The sequence below is a fragment of the Thalassophryne amazonica genome, chromosome 6 (assembly GCF_902500255.1).
Source record: "Thalassophryne amazonica chromosome 6, fThaAma1.1, whole genome shotgun sequence".
NCBI lineage: Eukaryota > Metazoa > Chordata > Actinopteri > Batrachoidiformes > Batrachoididae > Thalassophryne > Thalassophryne amazonica.
In genome coordinates, this window is record NC_047108.1 from 127553922 (window position 1) to 127578974 (window position 25053).

A 25053-nucleotide genomic window follows, 5' to 3' on the forward strand; every position below is an offset into this window, starting at 1 on the left:
ATTATAACAGCATATAATAACAATTAACACGTCAAATTTGTTGCGATAGATAAAATTAAACAAAGCAAGTGGTTTGGGTGGATGATGGGAATTAGGAGCAGGTGTGGTTGAATTTATACTGTACGTGGCTTGAAATGAGCTTGTCAGGTTTTTTTTTCTCATTTTTAAAGCCTGAGTCTGATCCATCACTGCTTATGCAAAAAGGAGTATAAATGCTAAACACTGACATTTTCAAAGCCTCTTACTTCTCTGATTGAACGCGCACTGCTTCGCTAATCTGACCCAAACCACAATGACCACACATTACCAACCATAAAGATATCCAACTTCAGCCCTTTTTCTCAATATATTCCATCAACAATTATTAAAACATCAATAAAATGAGAGTTTACAGCATATTTTAGGATTTTTATTTTGTAAGACACTTTGAAGTAATTCCTGAAATGGAGAACACATGATTTTGGTTTGTAGCACATTAATGCCTGACGAGAAAAAATTAATACTACAACGCATACACACATGCACGTACGCGCGCACACGCACGCACGTACGCAAAAGTACAAATCAAAACCAAATAACAAACAATATCTTATATATATATATATATATATATAAAACCTAGCAGGCAGAATAAATATTACACATAAAACTAAAACTAAACAGTTAGCCTATTTGGTTTGGACATTGTTTGAAATAAGGTTATTGGACTTAAATTACTGATGTGAAAAGCTGAACGTTACATTTCTGTCCTGTGTGTTTTTCTTTTTAAAGCTCCTGGAAAGAGCAGTTTAACTAAATCCAGCTGTGCAGATTTACTCTTCGACAGAACATCAAACCAAAAACAATCAACAACCTCCTAATGGTTTCACTATCATTAACATATGTAAGAAATGAAATGTTTGTGAAATGATCTCCAACGTAGGTAGAACATTACTGAAATACAGACTTCCTCTCGTGACTATGGATGTATTTTGATGGTGATGTGTCTGATGCTCTCAGGCGACCGCGCAATCAAGCTGGAAAGTATCGCACCGGAAATTCATCAAAACAGCTTTTGTTACCTGTATTTATTCATTATTTAAGAAAAAAACCCCTTTTTTTTTTTTTGGTCAGTTTGTCAACCAAAAATATATGCTTTTTTTTTTTTTTTTACACACTTTTTGTTGGGAGTCTACTGGCTGTCTTTGGGCGTGTTAGCATATTCACAGGATTTGGGAGTCAGTTTTGGTTCAGTCAGGAATTGAGGATCACGGAATCCCTCATTCGCTCTCACACACATTCTCAGACACACACACAAACACACACAAACACAACAAAAATGAATTCAAATTCATCATGACTGCAAATGGAAATTCACTCCTTTAGTGATTCTTCTAGTTACAGAAAACTGTGCAATTTTTCTTGTTTTACTTTTCTTGAACAAACCAGGAGTAGTACAAATATTAGGACGTCTTCGGCGCACGCGTCTGAAGGACTTTCAAGGTTTGGCGCCCCTCTCGTTTGCCCACGTCAGAGAGGGCGCCTCATTTATCTGCCTCCCTTCAGCTTCACCGCCTTCTCCTGAGCAGAGAGGAACAAGGATGTATGACCTTTGCCCCAAGGCCTGGTCTCCAGCTGCACGCCGCCTCCCCCTGCAGGAGCGGCGCCTCAGTCAGCCTAAAGGTCCCAGCCCCGTATGCTAGGCCTGTTTGCAAAGTGCAAGCGATCAGTGTCTCCCTGCCTCTTCCCTTTACTCAAGAAATTCAGAAATGAATGTGACACCAAAGAAAACAAACAAAAAAAAAGGATCGTAGTTGTTCAAAGACAAAATTACAGTCACTGTCCAAAAAGCATGAGGAAGGGCGAGGGCAGTCAGAGCGAGTGCATTTTGTGTTCAACAAAGTCAGTCCACCCTCACAAAACAAGTGTTCGATGTCGCACCGCTCCTCGGAGCAGCTATACCTCTCTGGAAAGAAAGACAAAAATCAATCAGTACCTCCTGGAAATGCACAGGATCTACATGAAGATGACGAGTTAACGCTTGATGATCTACTACTTACGATGCAGTAAGCGTGGAGTTGAGGACCAACGTGGTGCGTATCCTGTACAGCTGAGCCAGCGTCAGCTTCTTGTGCTGTTGGGCAGGAGACTTCCTTTTTTTGGGTGACGTTTCCCCAGAATCACCAGTAGCTGCTGAGTCGTAGTTCCTGTCTGTGCAGCCAGATGGTGCTGTTTCTCCATCGGAGCTGTTGCTTTGGGAGTCATGACCGGATGCCTCCCTGTGCACGTTCCGGGCCTCTGCCCTCCTCAGAGTAGAGCAGAGTTTGTCAGAGAGCGTGTTTGTGTTCAGGCTATCATCAGAGTGATCGAGGCTGGTGGGAAACAGCTCCATGCAGCTCTGAGCCAGTTCTGACAGGCTCTTACTGTGCCCACGTACAGTGTTCTCCTTTTCCCGACACTCTGACTGCTCCTGTGCCTCAGAATTGAGCAGATGTTTGTGGATTAAGGGGTTTTTAAGGTGGAAGCGCTGTAGTAGGTTGTCCTCTGAGCGGGATAACAACAGAGCAGAAGGCCTCTGCAGAGCGTGGCAACGCGGCCATCGGCGCGGCTTAGTCGACTGGATTACTGACAACTGGGACCCAAGTGAGTTGGAATCATCTTCTTCTTCTTCTCCTCCTTCCTCCAGCTCTTCTATTTCTGCCTCTTCTAGCTCTGGCACCTGGCCCTCCCTCTCACCTTCTTCCTCCTCCGTATCCTCACCCTCACTTTGTTCCGGCTGTGGCTGAAGCTCTCTCTGAAGTGATTCAGGTGAAAGAGTACCGTAGGCGCTGTCCATGGACAGAGACCGACACTGGGGGTCCAGCTCCTCTGTGTCAGCTGCTGCCTCCTGAATGTCCTCGGGGTAAATACTGGAGTGGAATCTATGGGGGCCCACATACCCGGCCGGCTGGACCTCACAGGGTTGTAACATGGTGACCACATCAGAGTCTGATTCATTCTCAGCGGTTTCATCAAGGTCCGATGTTGGGTTTGCAGGTTCTTTGTGCTCCCCTGGTTCATCGATGTCCATCACTGACAGAGTCTCAGTAGAACCATCGGACTGACTGAAAGGAGAAGCTCAGTTAGAAACAGGTTAACACGACGTCACAGAACCGGGTTTATCTGTTACGGTGTTTGGAAATCTGACAAATGAAGCAAAGTCAATGCGTCATTACATGGTACATGCATTTGTTGAAGACCCAAAGTAAAAACAAGCAAGCAGAAGGTTTCTCTTAATGTGACGAGATGAAACAAAAAAATCTTGCTCGTCTTTTATCTTAAGTCCATGTCAGCAAAGATGCATTTACAGTTTATCCTAAAACAAGGGGTAGACACCCCCCCCCCCCCCCTCCGGCCGCAACACCAACAAATAAATAAATAATTGGCTTATGGATTCAGTATTAGTTCAAAAGTGTGAAGGTCTCAGCAAAATTCAAAAACAAACCCAAAAAACTCAAGCAGAAAGGTAAGATGGCATTCCTAACACCCCTGATCCACCAAAATCTGCAACCCAAAACCTACCTTTGAAATCAGAAAAAAAAAACAGGACATTATGGAAAATATAAAGAAATCAGACCAAAAAACAACAACAACAAAAAAAACAGTGATCCTTACATTACTTTGACTTCTATTTCACAGAAAGAGATTTCATTTTTTTGTGTGGTCCGCATCATTTCTTTTTTTAATATACATCCATTCCTGCATTTCCTGCACCCCACCCCAGCCCATATAACAAAAAAGTTCTCCTCAGATATGCATCAATGTCAGGAATGGCCCAGATCGTCCTAAAAAAAACAAACAAAAAAACAAAAACAAAACAGGAATTCTGGAAAATTTCTCATGCCTGGAGATGACTTTTTTGAGAGGAATGTCTGGAATTCCAGATGTGGAGATGACAGGAATTTATACCAGACATTACTGCACTGACATGGTGAGTTTGACAGGTAGTATGAAAGAAAACACTACGCACATGCAGTGATGTGTTACAATTAGCTTTAACATATGCTGTTCCCATGGTTACAGTGCATCTAGAAAGTATTCACAGCGCTTCACTTTTTCCATATTTTGTGATGTTACAGAGTTATGCTCAATATTTGGTTGATGCAGCTTTGGCAGCAATTACAGCCTCGAGTCTTCTTGAATATGATGCCACAAGCTTGGTGCACCTATCTTTTCTGATGTTCAGTCTGATTCAGGTCTGGGCTCTGGCTGGACCACTCAAGGACATTCACAGAGTTGTCCTGAAGCCACTCCTTTGATATCTTGGCTGTGTGTTTACGGTCATTGTCCTGCTGAAAGATGAACCGTCACCCCAGTCTGAGGTCAAGAGCGCTCTGGAGCAGGTTTTCATCCAGGATGTCTCTGTACATTGGTGCATTCATCTTTCCCTCAATCCTGACTAGTCCCCCAGTTCCTGCTGCTGAAAAACATCCCCACAGCATGATGCTGCCACCACATGCTTCAGGTATGGTGCCTGGTTTCCTCCAAATAAGACTGAGTTCAATCTTTGTCTCATCAGACCAGAGAATTTTGTTTCTCCTGGTTTGAGAGTCCTTCAGGTGCCTTTTGGCAAACTCCAGGTGGGCTGTCATGTGCCTTTTACTAAGGAATGGCTTCCGTCTGGACACTACCATACAGGCCTGATTGGTGGATTGCTGCAGAGATGATTGTTCTTCTGGAAGGTTCTCCTCTCTCCACAGAGGAATACTGGAGCTCTGACAGAGTGACCATCGGGTTCTTGGTCACCTCCCTGTCTAAGGTCCTTCTCCCTGATCACTCAGTTTAGACGGGCGGCCAGCTCTAGGAAGAGTCCTGGTGGATCCGAACTTCTTACATTTACGGATGATGGAGGCCACTGTGCTCATTGGGACCTTCACAGCAGCAGAAATGTTTCTGTGCCCTTCCCCAGATTTGTGCCTCCAGACAATCCTGTCTCAGAGGTCTACAGACAATTCCTTTGACTTCATGCTTGGTTTGTGCTCTGACTGTCAACTGTGGGATCTTATATGTAGACAGGTGTGTGTCTTTCCAAATCATGTCCAATCAACTGAATTTACCCCAGATGGACTCCAACTAAACTGTAGAAACATCTCAAGGATGAAAACAGGAGGCACTTGAGCTCAATTTTGAGCTTCATGCCAAAGCTTGTGAATACTTATGTACATGTGATTTCTTAGTTTTTATTTTTAATAAATTTGCAAAAATCAAAAAAAAAAAAAAAAAAAAAAAAAAGATTTTGCATTGCCATTGTGTGTAGACCTTTTTTTGGGGGGGGGGGGGGGGGGGGGGGGAATTTCCTCCATTTTGGAAAAAGGCTGTAACGTATCAAAATGTTGTGAAAACTTTCCAGATGCACTGTAAATCTATGTCTCTAGTGGGTGGTGTTAAGCAGTGGTGGGCACAGATAACCAAAAAATTAACTTTGATAACAGATAATCAGATAACTGAAAAGTTATCTTTGATAAAGATAAAACAATAAACCAGCCAAAAATATATCGGAAATTACAGATAACTGATAAATTCCACTATTGTCTCCGGTACACTTGCAACAACTAAACAAGCTGATTTTGAGTTTTAACACCACGATCGCTTCTGGAAGCATCAAAGGCGACAACAGACCCAAACAACGAGTCAGCACTTCTGTCTTTGAGCGTCCTGCCCCCTGCTGGAAGCTCCTGTTTACTACATGGCTTCCAGCACAAACGCAGCTGAGAGAAGCCACAAAGCTCAACTCTCCACTCAATCACAATGCTGCCGACAGGCCGAGGTCTTGGAAAATAAAGCCCCGCTGACTTATGGTTTGGTGTAAATAAAATTAATACTGCTAGAATAACTCCATTAATGTCAATTCTGTCATTTGTGCAAAGTTAAGATATAACATATATCTTTTAATGTTGAATAATGCACTAATTCTGAGGTTTTGTAACAAACACAGACAGAAGGCATTCTGGGTAAAATGTGCCTCCGCTAACACTGATTGGTTGACTCATTCATTCTATGTAAACCAACACGTTAATGTGAGGTGTGTCGTGTGTTGGTGTTTACAGATAAATGTGCTTTTGTAAAATATGCCATTTTTATTTGTTTAAAAAAAGGCATTTTCAAAAAAAAAAAAAAAAGCCAAGTTGTAATTAGATAACCGTCTGATATAACCGGTGTCAAAATAAATAGAACACTGTCATGATCTACTGGTGCCAGTGTGAGTTTTGGCCCTTTTTCATCTGATTTTTCATTCATGCGAGAATTTTTTGGGATCGCACCGAGTTCCAGGTTAATCTCGTGTTCCGCATCGTTTAGTATACATGGAGTAACAAGCTGCGTTTAACATCTCACGACCACCTCCTGATCGGCGATCATATGGTCAGATGAAAATCAAACCTGTTTGATATTCTGGTCGGCCGTCGTGAGGGTATCCCGCTGCTGAAGAGCTACAAGCGTCCAAACTCTCGCACTGTGCCTGTGCAAACACCACAGACCTGTCTTGTAATGTTTTGGGTTTTTTTTTAAACTTTGATGTCTCCCATTGAGAGTTTTTGTAAATTAAGTTTGAAAAAAATGCTTCTGTTTACATTTTGCTTCTGGAAACACGAGTCCGACGTGTGGTTTTTGAACGTACAATCTGTGTGAGAACATAAATCGTGCGCTCTGAACTTTTACACCGTGCGGTTCTGTGGTACAGTTTGAGCTGAAACCGAGTACAGAGATTGAAAATATCAGCCCAGCTTCAGCTATTGCCATGAACACTACTGGCCAGTAGATGGCAGTAGACCTTGAAAACTTGCCAAAACAAAATTCCAGATCATCTGTGTCTGCTACATTTAAGATGCGTGGAATTTAATTAACGCAAACACAATAACAACATCTATAAATCCAGAGAATATATTCACGAGAGTTTTAGGCACTAGAGTTTAATGCTGTTGTCCGTGGAGCCTGAACAGGGTGTCTCAAATGCATTTCTCATGTCATGAACGTACTGAGATTACCCTATCCTACCCATAATGCACCTGGACACAGCATGTCCACATTAACACCTTAAAAAGTAGCGCATTACTTTAAAACTAAATCATATATTTTATATTTTCACTTTATAAAACTTCAGACATGACGTTAATTTAAATAACTTGTCTGAAATCAGTTTGGTTAAAATTTGAACCATAAATTAAAAATGTATGTCTCTGGATGACTTGGGTGATATTGGCCGTGTAACAGTATGGGGTTAAAAGAAATGAAATTTTTTTTATTTGGTTGCCAGTTCTCCATTGTCTGCAGAGGACAGAGCGGTTTCTTCTAGAAGCAGCTCTCCTCTGTCTGCAGAGGGTACAACCCCTGGCAAAAATTATGGAATCACCGGCCTCGGAGGATGTTCATTCAGTTGTTTAATTTTGTAGAAAAAAAAAGCAGATCACAGACATGACACAAAACTAAAGTCATTTCAAATGGAAACTTTCTGGCTTTAAGAAACACTATAAGAAATCAAGAAAAAAATTGTGGCAGTCAGTAATGGTTACTTTTTTAGACCAAGCAGAGGGAAAAAAAATATGGAATCACTTAATTCTGAGGAAAAAATGATGGAATCATGAAAAACAAAAGAACACTCCAACACATCACTAGTATTTTGTTGCACCACCTCTGGCTTTTATAACAGCTTGCAGTCTCTGAGGCATGGACTTAATGAGTGACAAACAGTACTCTTCATCAATCTGGCTCCAACTTTCTCTGATTGCTGTTGCCAGATCAGCTTTGCAGGTTGGAGCCTTGTCATGGACCATTTTCTTCAACTTCCACCCTTCCACAGACGTTGACTCCAGTTTCCTCCCATTCGTTCCTCATTTGTTTTGTTGTGCATTTTCGATTTTTGAGACATATTGCTTTAAGTTTTCTGTCTTGACGCTTTGATGTCTTCCTTGGTCTACCAGTATGTTTGCCTTTAACAACCTTCCCATGTTGTTTGTATTTGGTCCAGAGTTTAGACACAGCTGACTGTGAACAACCAACATCTTCACCAACATTGCGTGATGATTTACCCTCTTTTAAGAGTTTGATAATCCTCTCCTTTGTTTCAATTGACATCTCTCATGTTGGAGCCATGATTCATGTCAGTCCACTCGGTGCAACAGCTCTCCAAGGTGTGATCACTCCTTTTTAGATGCAGACTAACGAGCAGATCTGATTTGATGCAGGTGTTAGTTTTGGGGATGAAAATTTACAGGGTGATTCCATAATTTATTCCTCAGAATTGAGTGAGTCCATATTTTTTTCCCTCTGCTTGGTCTAAAAAAGTAACCGTTACTGACTGCTACAATTTTTTTTTTGATTTCTTATAGTGTTTCTTAAAGCCAGAAAGTTGCCATTTGAAATGACTTTAGTTTTGTGTCATGTCTGTGATCTGCTTTTTTTCTACAAAATTAAACAACTGAATGAACATCCTCCGAGGCCGGCGATTCCATAATTATTGCCAGGGGTTGTAGAACTACACATCTACTACGAAACATTTAACAGGTAGGTGCTCAACTGATTTTAAATTTTATAAGTGTTTGTAGCTGTTCAGCTTTGTTTACCTCGTTAACGGTCTAAAAATTATCAGACAAAAATTTATCAGAAGATAATTAGTCCAATAATGGTTTTCAAAGTTATCTGAAAAGATAATCCGATAATGAAAACATTATCTTTGATAATTATCAGATTATCGGAACTGTGCCCACCACTGGTGTTAAGTGCGGTCTACCATAGACACACATGCTATTACTAACAGTCGGTGGTGTTTTTTTATATTGCCCAGTGATCCATGTCAGTGTAATAATGTCCGGTAAAAACTGTGATATGCTCCACATGTGTAATTCTGGTTATTCCTGGAAAACTTTCCTCTCTGTTAGTGTCTTCTTTTAGTGGGTGAATCACTCAGACTTGTCACCTTGTGTTCTGCTGGTCTTTGTGTCTGAGGCACGGGGAGCTGGTTGTGGAGTTACTGCTCTCGTCATCCTCCTCCTCTTCTTCCTCCGGCTCCACACCCCTCTTTAGACTGTTCTGCTGGCGGAGGACCTCCTCATTGCGAAGCCTCTGCAGCTGGTTCTGCAAAATTCAATCAATCAATTTTCAATCAATTTTATTTATATAGCGCCAAATCACAACAAACAGTTGCCCCAAGGCGCTTTATATTGTAAGGCAAGGCCATACAATAATTACATAAAAACCCCAACGGTCAAAACGACCCCCTGTGAGCAAGCACTTGGCGACAGTGGTTAGGAAAAACTCCCTTTTAACAGGAAGAAACCTCCAGCAGAACCAGGCTCAGGGAGGGGCAGTCTCCTGCTGGGACTGGTTGGGGCTGAGGGAGAGAATCAGGAAAAAGACATGCTGTGGAGGGGAGCAGAGATCAATCACTAATGATTAAATGCAGAGTTGTGCATACAGAGCAAAAAGAGAAAGAAACACTCAGTGCATCATGGGAACCCCCCAGCAGTCTAAGTCTATAGCAGCATAACTAAGGGATGGTTCAGGGTCACCTGATCCAGCCCTAACTATAAGCTTTAGCAAAAAGGAAAGTTTTAAGCATAATCTTAAAAGTAGAGAGGGTGTCTGTCTCCCTGATCTGAATTGGGAGCTGGTTCCACAGGAGAGGAGCCTGAAAGCTGAAGGCTCTGCCTCCCATTCTACTCTTACAAACCCTAGGAACTACAAGTAAGCCTGCAGTCTGAGAGCGAAGCGCTCTATTGGGGTGTATGGTACTATGAGGTCCCTAAGATAGATGGGACCTGATTATTCAAACCTTATAAGTAAGAAGAAGAATTTTAAATTATATTCTAGAATTAACAGGAAGCCAATGAAGAGAGGCCAATATGGGTGAGATATGCTCTCTCCTTCTAGTCCCCGTCAGTACTCTAGCTGCAGCATTTTGAATTAACTGAAGGCTTTTCAGGGAACTTTTAGGACAACCTGATAATAATGAATTACAACAGTCCAGCCTAGAGGAAATGAATGCATGAATTAGTTTTTCAGCATCACTCTGAGACAAGACCTTTCTAATTTTAGAGATATTGCACAAATGCAAAAAAGCAGTCCTACATATTTGTTTAATATGCGCATTGAATGACATATCCTGATCAAAAATGACTCCAAGATTTCTCACAGTATTACTGGAGGTCAGGGTAATGCCATCCAGAGTAAGGATCTGGTTAGACACCATGTTTCTAAGATTTGTGGGGCCAAGTACAATAACTTCAGTTTTATCTGAGTTTAAAAGCAGGAAATTAGAGGTCATCCATGTCTTTATGTCTGTAAGACAATCCTGCAGTTTAGTTAATTGGTGTGTGTCCTCTGGCTTCATGGATAGATAAGCTGGGTATCATCTGCGTAACAATGAAAATTTAAGCAATGCCGTCTAATAATACTGCCTAAGGGAAGCATGTATAAAGTGAATAAAATTGGTCCTAGCACAGAACCTTGTGGAACTCCATAATTAACCTTAGTCTGTGAAGAAGATTCTCCATTTACATGAACAAATTGTAATCTATTAGATAAATATGAATGAAACCACCGCAGCGCAGTGCCTTTAATACCTATGGCATGCTCTAATCTCTGTAATAAAATTTTATGGTCAACAGTATCAAAAGCAGCACTGAGGTCTAACAGAACAAGCACAGAGATGAGTCCATTGTCTGAGGCCATAAGAAGATCATTTGTAACCTTCACTAATGCTGTTTCTGTACTATGATGATTTCTAAAACCTGACTGAAACTCTTCAAATAGACCATTCATCTGCAGATGATCAGTTAGCTGTTTTACAACTACCCTTTCAAGAATTTTTGAGAGAAAAGGAAGGTTGGAGATTGGCCTATAATTAGCTAAGATAGCTGGGTCAATTGATGGCTTTTTAAGTAATGGTTTAATTACTGCCACCTTAAAAGCCTGTGGTACATAGCCAACTAATAAAGATAGATTGATCATATTTAGATCGAAGCATTAAATAATGGTAGGGCTTCCTTGAGCAGTCTGGTAGGAATGGAGTCTAATAGACATGTTGATGGTTTGGATGAAGTAACTAATGAAAATAACTCAGACAGAACAATCGGAGAGAAAGAGTCTAACCAAATACCGGCATCACTGAAAGCAGCCAAAGATAACGATACGTCTTTGGGATGGTGATGAGTAATTTGTCTCTAATAGTTAAAATTTTATTAGCAAAGAAAGTTATGAAGTCATTACTAGTTAAAGTTAAAGGAATACTCGGCTCAATAGAGCTCTGACTCTTTGTCAGCCTGGCTACAGTGCTGAAAAGAAACCTGGGGTTGTTCTTATTTTCTTCAATTAGTGATGAGTAGTAAGATGTCCTAGCTTTACGGAGGGCTTTTTTATAGAGCAACAGACTGTTTTTCCAGGCTAAGTGAAGATCTTCTAACGCCATTTCCTCTCCAACTTACGGGTTATCTGCTTTAAGCTGTGAGTTTGTGAGTTATACCACGGAGTCAGGCACTTCTGATTTAAAGCTCTCTTTTTCAGAGGAGCTACAGCATCCAAAGTTGTCTTCAATGAGGATGTAAAACTATTGACGAGATACTCTATCTCACTTACAGAGTTTAGGTAGCTACTCTGCACTGTGTTGGTATATGGCATTAGAGAACATAAAGAAGGAATCATATCCTTAAACCTAGTTACAGCGCTTTCTGAAAGACTTCTAGTGTAATGAAACTTATTCCCCACTGCTGGGTAGTCCATCAGAGTAAATGTAAATGTTATAAAGAAATGATCAGACAGAAGGGAGTTTTCAGGGAATACTGTTAAGTCTTCAATTTCCATACCATAAGTCAGAACAAGATCTAAGATATGATTAAAGTGGTGGGTGGACTCATTTACATTTTGAGCAAAGCCAATTGAGTCTAATAATAGATTAAATGCAGTGTTGAGGCTGTCATTCTCAGCATCTGTGTGGATGTTAAAATTGCCCACTATAATTATCTTATCTGAGCTAAGCACTAAGTCAGACAAAAGGTCTGAAAATTCACAGAGAAACTCACAGTAACGACCAGGTGGACGATAGATAATAACCAATAAAACTGGTTTTTGGGACTTCCAATTTGGATGGACAAGACTAAGAGTCAAGCTTTCAAATGAATTAAAGCTCTGTCTGGGTTTTTGATTAATTAATAAGCTGGAGTGGAAGATTGCTGCTAATCCTCCGCCTCGGCCCGTGCTACGACCATTCTGGCAGTTAGTGTGACTCGGGGGTGTTGACTCATTTAAACTAACATATTCATCCTGCTGTAACCAGGTTTCTGTAAGGCAGAATAAATCAATATGTTGATCAATTATTATATCATTTACTAACAGGGACTTAGAAGAGAAAGACCTAATGTTTAATAGACCACATTTAACTGTTTTAGTCTGTGGTGCAGTTGAAGGTGCTATATTATTTTTTCTTTTGAATTTTTATGCTTAATAGATTTTTACTGGTTGTTGGTGGTCTGGGAGCAGGCACCCGTCTCTACGGGGATGGGGTAATGAGGGGATGGCAGGGGGAGAGAAGCTGCAGAGAGGTGTGTAAGACTACAACTCTGCTTCCTGGTCCCAACCCTGGATAGTCATGGTTTGGAGGATTTAAGAAAATTGGCCAGATTTCTAGAAATGAGAGCTGCTCCATCCAAAGTGGGATGGATGCCGTCTCTCCTAACAAGACCAGGTTTTCCCCAGAAGCTTTGCCAATTATCTATGAAGCCCACCTCATTTTCTGGACACCACTCAGACAGCCAGCAATTCAAGGAGACCATGTGGCTAAACATGTCACTCCCGGTCCGATTGGGGAGGGGCCCAGAGAAAACTACAGAGTCCGACATTGTTTTTTGCAAAGTTACACACCGATTCAATGTTAATTTTAGTGACCTCCGATTGGCGTAACCGGGTGTCATTACTGCCGACGTGAATTACAATCTTACCAAATTTACGCTTAGCCTTAGCCAGCAGTTTCAAATTTCCTTCAATGTCGCCTGCTCTGGCCCCCAGAAGACAATTGACTATGGTTGCTGGTGTCGCTAACTTCACATTTCTCAAAACAGAGTCGTCAATAACCACAGTTTGATCCTCGGCGGGTGTGTCGTCGAGTGGGGAAAAACGGTTAGAGATGTGAACGGGTTGGTGGTGTACAGGGGGCTTCTGTTTAGGACTACGCTTCCTCCTCACAGTCACCCAGTCGGCCTGCTTTCCCGGCTGCTTGGGATCTGCCAGAGGGAAACTAACGGCGGCTAAGCTACCTTGGTCCGCACCAACTACAGGGGCCTGGCTAGCTGTAGAATTTTCCAAGGTGCGGAGCTGAGTCTCCAATTCGCCCAGCCTGGCCTCCAAAGTTACGAATAAGCTACACCTATTACAAGTACCACTACTGCTAAAGGAGGCAGAGGAATAACTAAACATTTCACACCCAGAGCAGAAAAGTGCGGGAGAGACAGGAGAAGCCGCCATGCTAAACCGGCTAAGAGCTAGTAGCTGCGCTAAGCTAGCGGATTCCTAAAAACACACAAAGTGAATAATGTGTAAATAATTTAGAGGTGATTCAGCAGAGGGAGTGCTTTAGTTAAGGCACGCAAAGATTACACTGTGAAACAAATCATTATCTAGGTAACTAGATCAATCTAATTGCACAGATTAAACAGCTAACAGATACAGAAAAACACCGCTGTGCTCTGGAACAGGAAGTGATACAATACTGCAGTGAGAGCCAACCACCAGTAGAGGCAAGCAATGAGGTCAAACTATGAGGTCAAAATTAAGATGCAAACCCCCATTTGAACTTCAGATAAAAACAACAGCCTCTTACATTATTATTAAAAGAACTCTGCTGTTTTCAAATCTCATTTCCCATCTGCCTACAGAAGTAACAAGACACAAAGATCCAACCTGTACATTGCAGATTGCATCAATCCAGCTTCGTCCCTGGGTGGCGCTGTTGGCTTGGAAAGTATAGGCTGCAACTGCACTCTTGAACTCATTGAGGTAGATGAGAATGAAAGATCCTGCAGACAAAGAGCACAAAAAAACTCAGCACAACTTGGGAAAACACAAAACTGTTGACAGTCATCATGCTGTAAGTAAAATACACACTTCAGCTCAGTAACACATTAAAGCTGTTAGTGAGCGAGTTTACGTTTGTGCAGCGACAGTCAAATAAATCATGGCTGCTAATCATGCTGCTTGAGTGTCATAAATAACAGGAGTAAAGTCACTTTTGGCACAAACTGCTGATCAGGTGGGCATCGATTGATAAGACAATGTGCCGCTGGATCTGGACATGAAGGTGGTAGTGGTTTAGTAGATGAAGCTGGTTAAGAGTAGAACTCTAAATTACTCAAAACTGTTTTCCTACACCTTAAAATTATGCAGCTATTGACACATTCTTGAATTCTGTGATTACTTAAAACAACAAACATTTCTTGCAATATTACATTTTTACAGGGACTATTAAGTTCTATATCGACCCTGAAGTCCATTGGTGCTTGTCTCTGAATCAGCTGCATGTGTGGTGTGGGCCGCCAGAAGAGGAGGTACTGCTGGCCCACCACCAGAGGGCGCCCTGCCTGAAGTGCGGGCTTCAGGCAGGAGAGGGCGCTGCCACCACGGACACAGCCGGGGGTGACAGCTGTCACTCATTATCTCATGACAGCTGTCACCCATCTACACTTCATCTTACTGCTCCATAAAACCCGGACGTCATCTCCACCTCATTGCCGAGATATCATCTACCTGTGAAGGTAATATTCTCTGCTGTACTGAAAACTGTGTCATAGTCTGAACTCTTTTTGCAGCCGCTTTCCTGTTGTGAGCCTTATCTGCTGGATTGGCGTTTGGTGTGAACAGCGACGGCTTCGCTTCACACCCCAACCAGATAAGTGGTTAACAGGAGCTGCATGAGTGTGTGATTAGAGGTGGAGGTGACTTTCCACCTTCTGACTGTTTTTGTTACTGGGTGTGCACACACCCACATCTCACTGTTTGTGCTCCTCGCCAGCAGTACCAGATCCAACAGTTGGGGACGGTGATCACCTGGGAATTCGGGACTTGGCGGCTCCAGTATTCACCAGGTTCTGTGGTGGTGGAAATCGTGTGGTTCCGGCTCTTCTCAGGACAGATGTCTTCTATCCTCGAGCCTGCCCACACGTCACCTTTGTGTATTGACTGCTATCAGATTCTGAGATTGTCTGTATATTCGTTGTGCACATTCACAACATTAAATTGTTACCTTTTGGCTCATCTAATTGACCGTTCATTTGCGCCCCCTGTTGTGGTCCGTGTCACTACACTTTCCCCAACAGCATGAAGATGATGAGTGCCTACGTCTCTCCTGAAAGTGACACCTGTCTGATGCAGGTTACTTCGCTAGCCAAAACTGGTACCCATTTGCACCTGGGTGGAATGGGACAATGCATGTGATGTGTGTTGACCAATGACACAGACAGGCAGCCTGACTGCAAATCGAACCCAGATCTACATATGCTCAACTCCTTATCCCACTGACCTACCTAGTAGGTTGCTAGCATTTTTTTGTTGTTGTTATTGTGTACATATAGCTGCCATGTTCAGTGTTACTAATTACTTCCGAAGCTGTTTTTTTTAAAGGTTTTGTAAAAAAAAAAAAAAGGAAAAAAGTCTCAACAATGTCAATTTTTTTTATTATTTCATGGAACTTTTGTCACCATTTTGAATTTGGGCCGAATGACTGCGATATGGCAGATATCCCGCAACATCTCAAGTGTCATATCTACAGTAAAAATATGGATATGATACGGTTAATCACCATACAGTTGTAGTGGGTTAGTAGTATTACGATACCTCATTCATACATTTTTAATACTACTGGAATTCGTCGTGGCCACTCAGTGTTGATGCCCCACCATGTCAAAATGTCTCGTACCATTAGCTAAAACCACACAGGATAAGAGCATCTTTTCTGTAGCAAACTACTTTTGAAAACACAGAACCCGACTAAATCCAATAAACAATCAATGAAAATGATCAGGTGTGTTGCTCTTCTAGTTTTCTACTCACCAGGGTCTTTGAGCTCTTTGCAAACAACGTTGTGAATGAGAAGGGGCTGGCGGATGATTTTGACCTTCTCTACTCTTTTTACTGGTTTGGTAATTAACAGCAGATCAGTGAAGAGGAAACAGTAGATGTCCACCTATAGAAGATATAAAGTGATTTCAGTGCTTTCGTGTTCCACCAATCGGTATGATTTAATCGTCTTTGTCATTCTTACTCGACTGTCTTTGCCTTCTTTCATTCTTAGCGCTCCTTCGAGGTGCAGCTGTCGAGTCTCCTCGGGAGGAATGCCCCTCATGGGAGCCATGAGGTCAAAGCGGTTGTATTCCTTGAGGATCTAAAAGGGAAAAAGCATGAAACGATGAGGATCCTCTTGAAGACTCTGGGGCAGCGGTGGAGGCTCAGAACGGAACCAAGTCACCCTCACCTTTTCCACTTCTTCACTGCTGCCCTCTACAGCCTCATAGGTGTCAATGCGTGCAGAAATGGTTGCCAGTTTCTGTTGTTCCTGCCGCTGACGCATCTGAGAGTCCACGCTGTTGATGAAGTCCTCCACAGTGGAAACCTTCAGGACACACAATCCAGTCAGACGGGGAGACAAGCCGCTTAAATGGTAAACAAATTTGTGCCTGTTTTGGTGCGTCCATACCATGTTGCCAACGATGTCTCGTGCTGACGGCTCGTCTGTCTTCTTGAGAACACTCTTCAGGAGGAGGGGATATTTGGTCAGTCTCTGGTGAGGCTTCGCCAACATGTCAGCCAGCTTCAGACGGTTGCACTGCTTATGGGTCTCTCCCCACTGATTTATGGAAAATAAGGTAAGTCAAACTCTCAATCCAACTAAGATCAGCAAGGCGAACCAGACTGGAGGTGACAACTGACCGTGACATAAATGCGGAAGAGTTCGTTGTCCCTGAGAAGTGTGCGCATGTACTCCATACAGCCCTCCTCCTCCATGCAGTAACGGATGTAAGGCTGAAACCTGGAGCCAAACTGAACACATGGACATGAAGACACAATCATCATCATCGTCATCTGCACGAATGCCGACTGTAACTGAGAAATTTGACCGTTTTACGCTGTTTGCTCCTTTAAACGGGGCACCTGTGTGCATAATGTGGATTTTATGGCTCTGTTGTTAACCTATGAAACTGTAAATGGCTGCGTGGCATCTGATCAGGCTGAGCTGGTGCAACCTTACGTACGATCTCAGTAGGACGGTCTGTTGTGTGTTCCTCACGTTATGAAGAAAAGGGCAGACAGGAGAGCTTTTGCACATTGTGCATTATTCAGCTCACATTAGGCAGTTAAGTTCTTTGAGTACTTTCAAAAGTCCAGACACAAAACATGCTTATTTTCTACTGTTTGCAAGTATACGCCCTCATTAACTGTAAACAGTAGAAATTAATGAGGGGGAATACTTGTAAAATGTTTAAATTCATGCTTTTTGAATCAGTACTGAATTTTTTGGCTCTATCTATTCTGGTTATTTTATGTGTCCTTTGTTGTGTTGTGGTTTTTCTTACCCATGTGACCACAGGATCCTTAGCTCTAAAATCCCCTTTAGACCAGGAAATACATATATTTGTGTGTGTGTCTCTCTCTCTCTCATATATATATATATATATATATATATATATATATATATATATATATAGACTAAACTGTACATCTGGGCGTCACACAGATTAAGGAGCATTACAACCAGATTAAAGACGGCCCACAGTGGTGGAGGGTGCACCGCGCTCCAAGCGGCCATCGACAGGCTGAAACGACCAGATCATTTCCAAAGTGAAAGCTTTGTTGATCCGGGATGTCGTCTGAAATTGCAGAAGAGGTGTACATCAGCACTTTTGCGTCACATTCCACTGTTACAGGAGATTTTGTAATGAAAACCGTGCGGAGGAATTCGCGTGTCGGGACGGAGCCGCAATGGCGCACAACAAAAAGGACGTCCGTGTTGGAAGTCTCACAGGACAAGTTGTGACATGCCCAGCTGTTACACAATTTCTCGGATACTCACTCGGCTGAAAAGCCACCGGAAGCCATCTGAATCTTCCGAATGGTTTCCACCTGGCTGTCTCTCACAGTTTCTGGAAAAATTTGATTCAGCGCTGCTCCAGTCACTCAGCCATTTCCCTGACAATGAAAATCTGACGAGGGGGGTGGACCAGTGCTCACTCAAAGCCTGCCCACAGGCGAATGACGCAACCGACAGGCGTGAAAAAAACTCACGCATGCGCACGAAGGTTCAAGCTTGGCTGATGCAAGCGAACATGATTCAAATCCATATAGTTTTTAAAAAAAATAAAAGGTCAGATAGTTTTCTAACAGACCTCGTACAATTGGAATAAAGATACTGTGCACAAGCAATAGCATTTCAAGAGCCATACAAATCGACACCTTCAGCTTCAAACAGACAGAAAAGTGAAATTGAAATGCAGTGCATTTACCACACACAAAAAATGCATCAAAAGATAAAAGGCAAAATGAATCTCACAATGTTAGAAAAAGATTTTGAATCAATCACATTTGATCAACTCCGTCTCTACAACATTTTGTCACAGCCTGTCCTAAACATCATGAGTTATCATCACATGCAGATGTCATTTGTCACAATGACAACACAATGTCATCCGTGAGAGGTAATTATCTGATAAGCTATTGTTTAAAAAAAAAAAAAAAAATACCCTATGTCCATATCCACTACTATGAAAAGATGAACAGTAAAGGCAGAAACTATAGAACTAATGTGTGGATTACTGAAAAACGTCTCAGATTTGGCCGGGACACAGCAGAGAAAATTCTCTCTCTGTGAAGGAAACACGCCATTTGCACATTTATCTAACATGTTTGATAAATTCACATCTTGCTTATATGAAAGCACAGACTCTGTCTGACAAAGCTGACAAGGTGTTATCTCTGGAACTGGCATGTCAGAGTGGAAGACGGAACGATCAACAGCGGGCAGACGTGATTTTCCACCGACGGAAAGAGCAGCTCCGACAACACGGCTGGAAAATCCTGTGGCACAAACAGTCAACGAGTCTCCAGATTTTCAACCCGCTGACGTGACTGGAATCCTGCAGGCTGCTGGCTGTTTGTGGCACACGGTTGCTCATCCCTGTCCTAAAAAGAATTTCACTTTCACAGCAATCTTCAAATTTTAGAGACACTGAAACTAAAATCAGCTGCTTATGGTTTCTTGACTGCACCTGAAGTTAATACATGTACTAAGAGATAACTGTGTACGTGTGTGTGTGTGTGTGTGTGTATGTCCCTCTCACGTCCAAACGACACCTAAGAATTGGGTCAAATTTGGCACACATAGGCTTTGACATACAGGGAGTGACACAGGCTATTGAGTACTTTCGTACTACGTAGTAGTAGTAGTAGTTGTTCAGGGGATAGACCCTTTAGTGCTGCATCATCATCACAAATATGGTAAAAGTTTGGTACTGTACTTCCTACTCTATTGAACCTTTTACCTCCTCATTTGTGCAAGTAACAGCAGCAGTAGCATAGTAGTAGTGACATCAGCTGTCTCTTCGTGAGGCAGCTTAAGTTGCGCCGTAACAGCTCTCTGGGATTCAGGATAGGTGTTAGGATATAGCTTTGTTGGTGAATATGAAGTTTTCATTTCAGTTTCTGAATCAAACCCACCCTGTGGCAGGTAAATGGCTCGTTTACATTAAAGGTATAACTGACCGTCCTGAAGCCGTCATGGAGGTCAGTGGGGTCGAGCAGAGCCCGGGCTTGCCTGGCCTTCTCCAGAACTGGCAACATAACCTGGTTCCATAGCTCCGCGTGGAGGCGGACAATTTCTTGGATGTTGCTGAACAGCTTGGTGGGCTCCACCTCCATCAACACTCCGCTCTCCTGAAGGTTTAGCAGCCCGCACAGGAACAGCTGGACAGGGCCATCAAATAAACTAATATTAATAACAATAATAAAAAAATCAATTCCAAGAGGGGGATCTCTGCAGACTTTCCATCTATAAAACAATAACACACTTTACAGAGATGTTATTACAGTTAATCTCTCAGAACAGACAGAATTACCGTTTATCAGCACATGATTGTGAAACGTCTGTGAGGAAAAGTACCACAGTTGCCTTTGCACTTACGTCAGTGATGACTCGGAGCTTCTTAATGTGTGTGGCCTCAGTGTGCAGCAGCTCCCATATCGCCTCCTGCTGGTGGAACTGTCGTCTTGTCAAGGCCTGCACACAGATAAAGGTCATGTTCAGAGCTGCACAAACAAATACAACAGGGTGAAAACTACAACATTTTTAGGTTATGACAGTAATGAAGACATTTATTCAACCGCGTCTCATGTAAGTTACAGCCTCTAAAACATCTACAAAAGTTTTGACTAAAACCCAAAGAGGACACATGTCTTAATGTTGTTTAAAAGTCACATTATCTCCTTACTTTCTTGCCAATATTGGGAAATATTGATCACCTGAGATGATCTAACACAATTCCCATAAACTTTCCCCAATTGTCCTCATCAGTCACATACACATTAACAGGCAGAGGTCCGTTACACCACGTAGTGGCTGATATCGATTACACGTGTGTGTTGGTCATTTGATGACTTTGATACAGTAGTGTTCAGAATAATAGTAGTACTATGTGACTAAAAAGATTAATCCAGGTTTTGAGTATATTTCTTATTGTTACATGGGAAACAAGGTACCAGTAGATTCACTAGATTCTCACAAATCCAACAAGACCAAGCATTCATGATATGCACACTCTTAAGGCTATGAAATTGAGCTATTAGTAAAAAAAAAAAAAAGTAGAAAAGGGGGTGTTCACAATAATAGTAGTGTGGCATTCAGTCAGTGAGTTCGTCAATTTTGTGGAACAAACAGGTGTGAATCAGGTGTCCCCAAAGGATGAAGCCAGCACCTGTTGAACATGCTTTTCTCTTTGAAAGCCTGAGGAAAATGGGACGTTCAAGACACTGTTCAGAAGAACAGTGTAGTTTAATTAAAAAGTTGATTGGAGAGGGGAAAACTTATATGCAGGTGCAAAAAATTATAGGCTGTTCATCTACAATGATCTCCAATGCTTTAAAATGGACAAAAAAAACCAGAGACATGTGGAAGAAAACAGAAAACAACCATCAAAATGGATAGAAGAATAACCAGAATGGCAAAGGCTCACCGATCAGCTCCAGGATGATCAAAGACAGTCTGGAGTTACCTGTAAGTGCTGTGACAGTTAGAAGACACCTGTGTGAAGCTAATTTATTTGCAAGAATCCTCCGCAAAGTCCCTCTGTTAAATAAAAGACGTGCAGAAGAGGTTACAATTTGCCAAAGAACACATCAACTGGCCTAAAGAGAAATGGAGGAATATTTTGTGGACTGATGAGAGTAAAATTGTTCTTTTTGGGTCCAAGGGCCGCAGACAGTTTGTGAGACGACCCCCAAACTCTGAATTAAAGCCACAGTTCACAGTGAAGACAGTGAAGCATGGTGGTGCAAGCATCATGATATGGGCATGTTTCTCCTACTATGGTGTTGGGCCTATATATCACATACCAGGTATCATGGATCAGTTTGGATATGTCAAAATACTTGAAGAGGTCATGTTGCCTTATGTTGAAGAGGACATGCCCTTGAAATGGGTGTTTCAACAAGACAATGACCCCAAGCACACTAGTAAACCAGCAAAATCTTGGTTCCAAACCAACAAAAATTAATGCCTCGCAGTCGCAGATGTGAAGAAATCTTGAAAAACTGTGGTTATACAACTAAATACTAGTTTAGTGATTCACAGGATTGCTAAAAAAGCAGTTTGAACATAATAGTTTTGAGTTTGTAGCGTCAACAGCAGATGCTACTATTATTGTGAACACCCCCTTTTTCTACTTTTTTTTTTACTAATAGCCCAATTTCATAGCCTTAAGAGTGTGCATATCATGAATGCTTGGTCTTGTTGGATTTGTGAGAATCTACTGAATCTACTGGTACCTTGTTTCCCATGTAACAATAAGAATATACTCAAAACCTGGATTAATCTTTTTAGTCACATAGCACTACTATTATTCTGAACACTACTGTATGTCACAGTAATGTGTGATGGTGACATCCTACTGGGAAAACAGAACCAGGAACAAAGGAAACAAATCAGATCCCGTGAGTGAAACGCACACCAGGAAATAGACTCTATTGTAAGCGCGTGCGTGCGTGTGTGTGTGTGTGTGTGGTGTTACTTGCCAGGAAATGCTTGCTTAACAGTGTAAACTGTGGAAATCACAACTCTATGGTTTGTTTAATTTTTGCTTTTGAAAATTGTTATGTGTTTCTCGGCAGGATTATTCCAAAACTTGTGAGAGGGTTTTCATGAAACATGAGCTGCTTTGAAAAGGTATCATTTCATTTTGGTGTGAAGACAGTTAAAGCTACAGTGTGTAGGATTTCGTGTCACCTAGTGGTGAGGATGTAGACTGCATTATGCTATTGTGGGTCATGATATTATTTCTCTTCATGTTTTTGTTTTGTTGTTGATGGCGATTCGTTATAAAAATTTGAGACATCACTATATTAGCCTGCACAAGCAACCAGTAGGCAGTTTATAGGGGCACAATCAGTAATTCATCTCCTTTTTTCTTCAGTCTTCCATCTGCACTGCATATGCGAAAGACGGAGTATGTCCCTTTTGGACTACTGTATCAACATGGTGCCCTCCATGAATGGGACCGCCCACATGTAGCTATGAAGGGCTAAGCTTCTAAAAACAGTTCGATTCATTGTTGCTGGTAATTATACACTAATGAACAGATGATTATGAATATTATATTCCATTTATGATAACACAACCAAAATCCTACACAGTGTAGCTTCAAATTCTCAGACTAAGTACAGTACGAGTCCCGTTTTTACCCTGAAAGTCATTTCACAAGTGGAACAATTTTCAGACTTGATGAAGCAATTACATACAAAGACATATACAGGGAATATAAAAAAAAACAACACTACCACACGGGTCTGTATTCTAACTCTTGTGTTGTACCTCCGAGTCGTCCAGTAGCATCTGCCAGCTGTCCTCTAGGGTCAGGTTGGTCTCCTCCTCCTCCCCCCCCTCCCAGGAGTCCTGGTAGAAGGCGAGCTGCTGCGGGACCTTGGGCAGACCGAACAACGTGTAGGAGTGGAGTTTGTTCTGGAGCTGGTCCACTCGATCTACTTCCTGTGACAGACAAGAAAGGGGTCTAATTGGTCTAAAGGATGTTCATAGCATGAAGGCGAGAGCACAGGCTGGGCCACGTGTCTTTTGTGTGGGGGCGCACGGTTACGTTCAAACTGTTTGTAAAAGCAAATTCACGCATTTGCATATAAATGCAGTCCTTAATTTTTAAATCAAACATTAGATGCTATTCAGTCTCTTACTCAGTCTTGGCAGCCTTACGTAGTTATGAAAATGAGCTGTGTGCTTTGAGACCCTTTTAACAATAGAAGACGGGGGTGTGTGTGTGTGTGTGTGGGGGGGGGGGGGACTCAGTGGTTAAAAAAAAGAACCCTTATGAACTAGTGATCTGGTTTCATTGATTGTGGTTTGGTCACAGGCACGTCAAATTACACAAAACGTTTTCAGGTAAAATGATCAAAGATTACAACTTCTTTTTGATGTTCACGTGGTTCCAGCCTCGTCAGCAGTTTAATGGAAGGTACAATAGGGCCAGGTCTCTCTGGAGGATGTCTTGCCCTGAAGGAGTTAAGGGACTGCAAAAGGGTGAACAGAGATGAGCCTCGTGCTGACAGATGATTGACAGACACGGTTGCCATCAGACATCTGGTGCACTGGAGGATGTGACCTCAACAATGGGACCGAGTGAGCAGGCGTACTGTCTGCCGATGTTAGCTGTGAGTGTATTTTAGATACAGAATACAATGCATAGGTGTATTTCTATGGTAATGGAATTACAATGACAGCAAAATCTGGTCATATCTGAGCTTGCTATTAAAAATGTGCTCCGGATGTATTTCTGTTATTACAGAATTGCCCGTAGCTGTACGTGATCGCACACTGGAAAGTCGTTCATGCAATATTCACTTCCACAGCTGGTGAGAGGAAAACCTTCGAGCCAACAATAAGGCTTTGGAGGGAAGTTACCTCACGGGGACTCTGAGGAAATAGTCCTATGACCCCCTTCCAACACTGCTGCTCTTCCATTTGCCTGTTTTAAGGATTTCTCAATGAGCGATATATCTGTCTAACAAACTGACCCTAAAACCTTTGTAAAGCAGGTTTAATAACGTGCTACTTTTACTGCTCAAATGCAACAAGCGATCACAAATGCCTGCATTTAGTTTGAGCACGTGTGCCTGATGGGTGTCCACCTTACCTTCCCCAAGGCTCCTGCTCCAGCGCTCGAGCCAAAGAAGCCGCTGAAGCGACTGGCAGCCCGGTTCTTCCAGCGGTCAGTTCCGGGTCCTATGCCGGCCAGAGAGCCACTGAGCTGTCCCAGAGAATCTGGGGTTGGAATGTTTGTCTCCCCCAGGAACTCGGTCATGTTCTTCCTCCGCCGCGCCTGACCCTGCAAGGTGATGAGGACAGACAAACTTAACATGAGGTAACAGAAACACACAAAGCACTACCAGATATGGCATTTACACAATGGCAGAAGTGGGTAAGTTCTGGTTTAAGAACCTACTTTTAACCTATTCTAAGCAGTTAAACCAATTGGCCATGTCATCCTTGTAAAAGAGGTTTTGATCTCAATGGAATTGTACCTGGTTAAATAAAGGTTATTGTTATTATTAGAATAAGAATGGTCCTTGGACAACTGGAAAAGTACTGCAGATGTGGTGAGGGAGACAGCTAGGGCAGTAATGGGTATGACATCTGGACAGTGGAAGGAAGACAAGGAGACTTGGTGGTGGAATGAAGAGGTCCAGGAAAGCATAAGGAGAAAGAGGTTGGCGAAAAAATTTTGGGATAGTCAGAGAGATGAAGAAAGTAGACAGGAGTACAAGGAGATGCGGCATAAGGCGAGAAGA

The 25053-nt window shown here is 42.2% G+C and overlaps 1 protein-coding gene across 6 annotated transcripts in view; it reads right to left on the reverse strand.

Moving 5' to 3' along the window:
- Nucleotides 1–396: 396 nt before the first annotated feature.
- Nucleotides 397–25053, reverse strand: part of plekhg5b (pleckstrin homology domain containing, family G (with RhoGef domain) member 5b) — a 193355-nt gene continuing 168698 nt past the window's right edge. For 5 of the 6 annotated variants that reach the window (XM_034173416.1, XM_034173415.1, XM_034173419.1 and 2 more), the window contains 13 exons: nt 24399–24590; nt 23069–23242; nt 20168–20263; nt 19750–19950; nt 16924–17034; nt 16691–16840; nt 16469–16606; nt 16259–16378; nt 16048–16180; nt 13903–14018; nt 8930–9087; nt 2040–3083; nt 397–1945 (listed from right to left, as the gene is read on the reverse strand). In XM_034173416.1, the coding sequence (XP_034029307.1) occupies nt 1936–1945; nt 2040–3083; nt 8930–9087; nt 13903–14018; nt 16048–16180; nt 16259–16378; nt 16469–16606; nt 16691–16840; nt 16924–17034; nt 19750–19950; nt 20168–20263; nt 23069–23242; nt 24399–24590 (2643 nt within the window). In that variant the 3' untranslated portion in view covers nt 397–1935. Of the gene's footprint in view, nt 1946–2035; nt 3084–8929; nt 9088–13902; nt 14019–16047; nt 16181–16258; nt 16379–16468; nt 16607–16690; nt 16841–16923; nt 17035–19749; nt 19951–20167; nt 20264–23068; nt 23243–24398; nt 24591–25053 lie in introns of those variants that run through there. The other variant, XM_034173417.1, reaches the window with a different exon arrangement.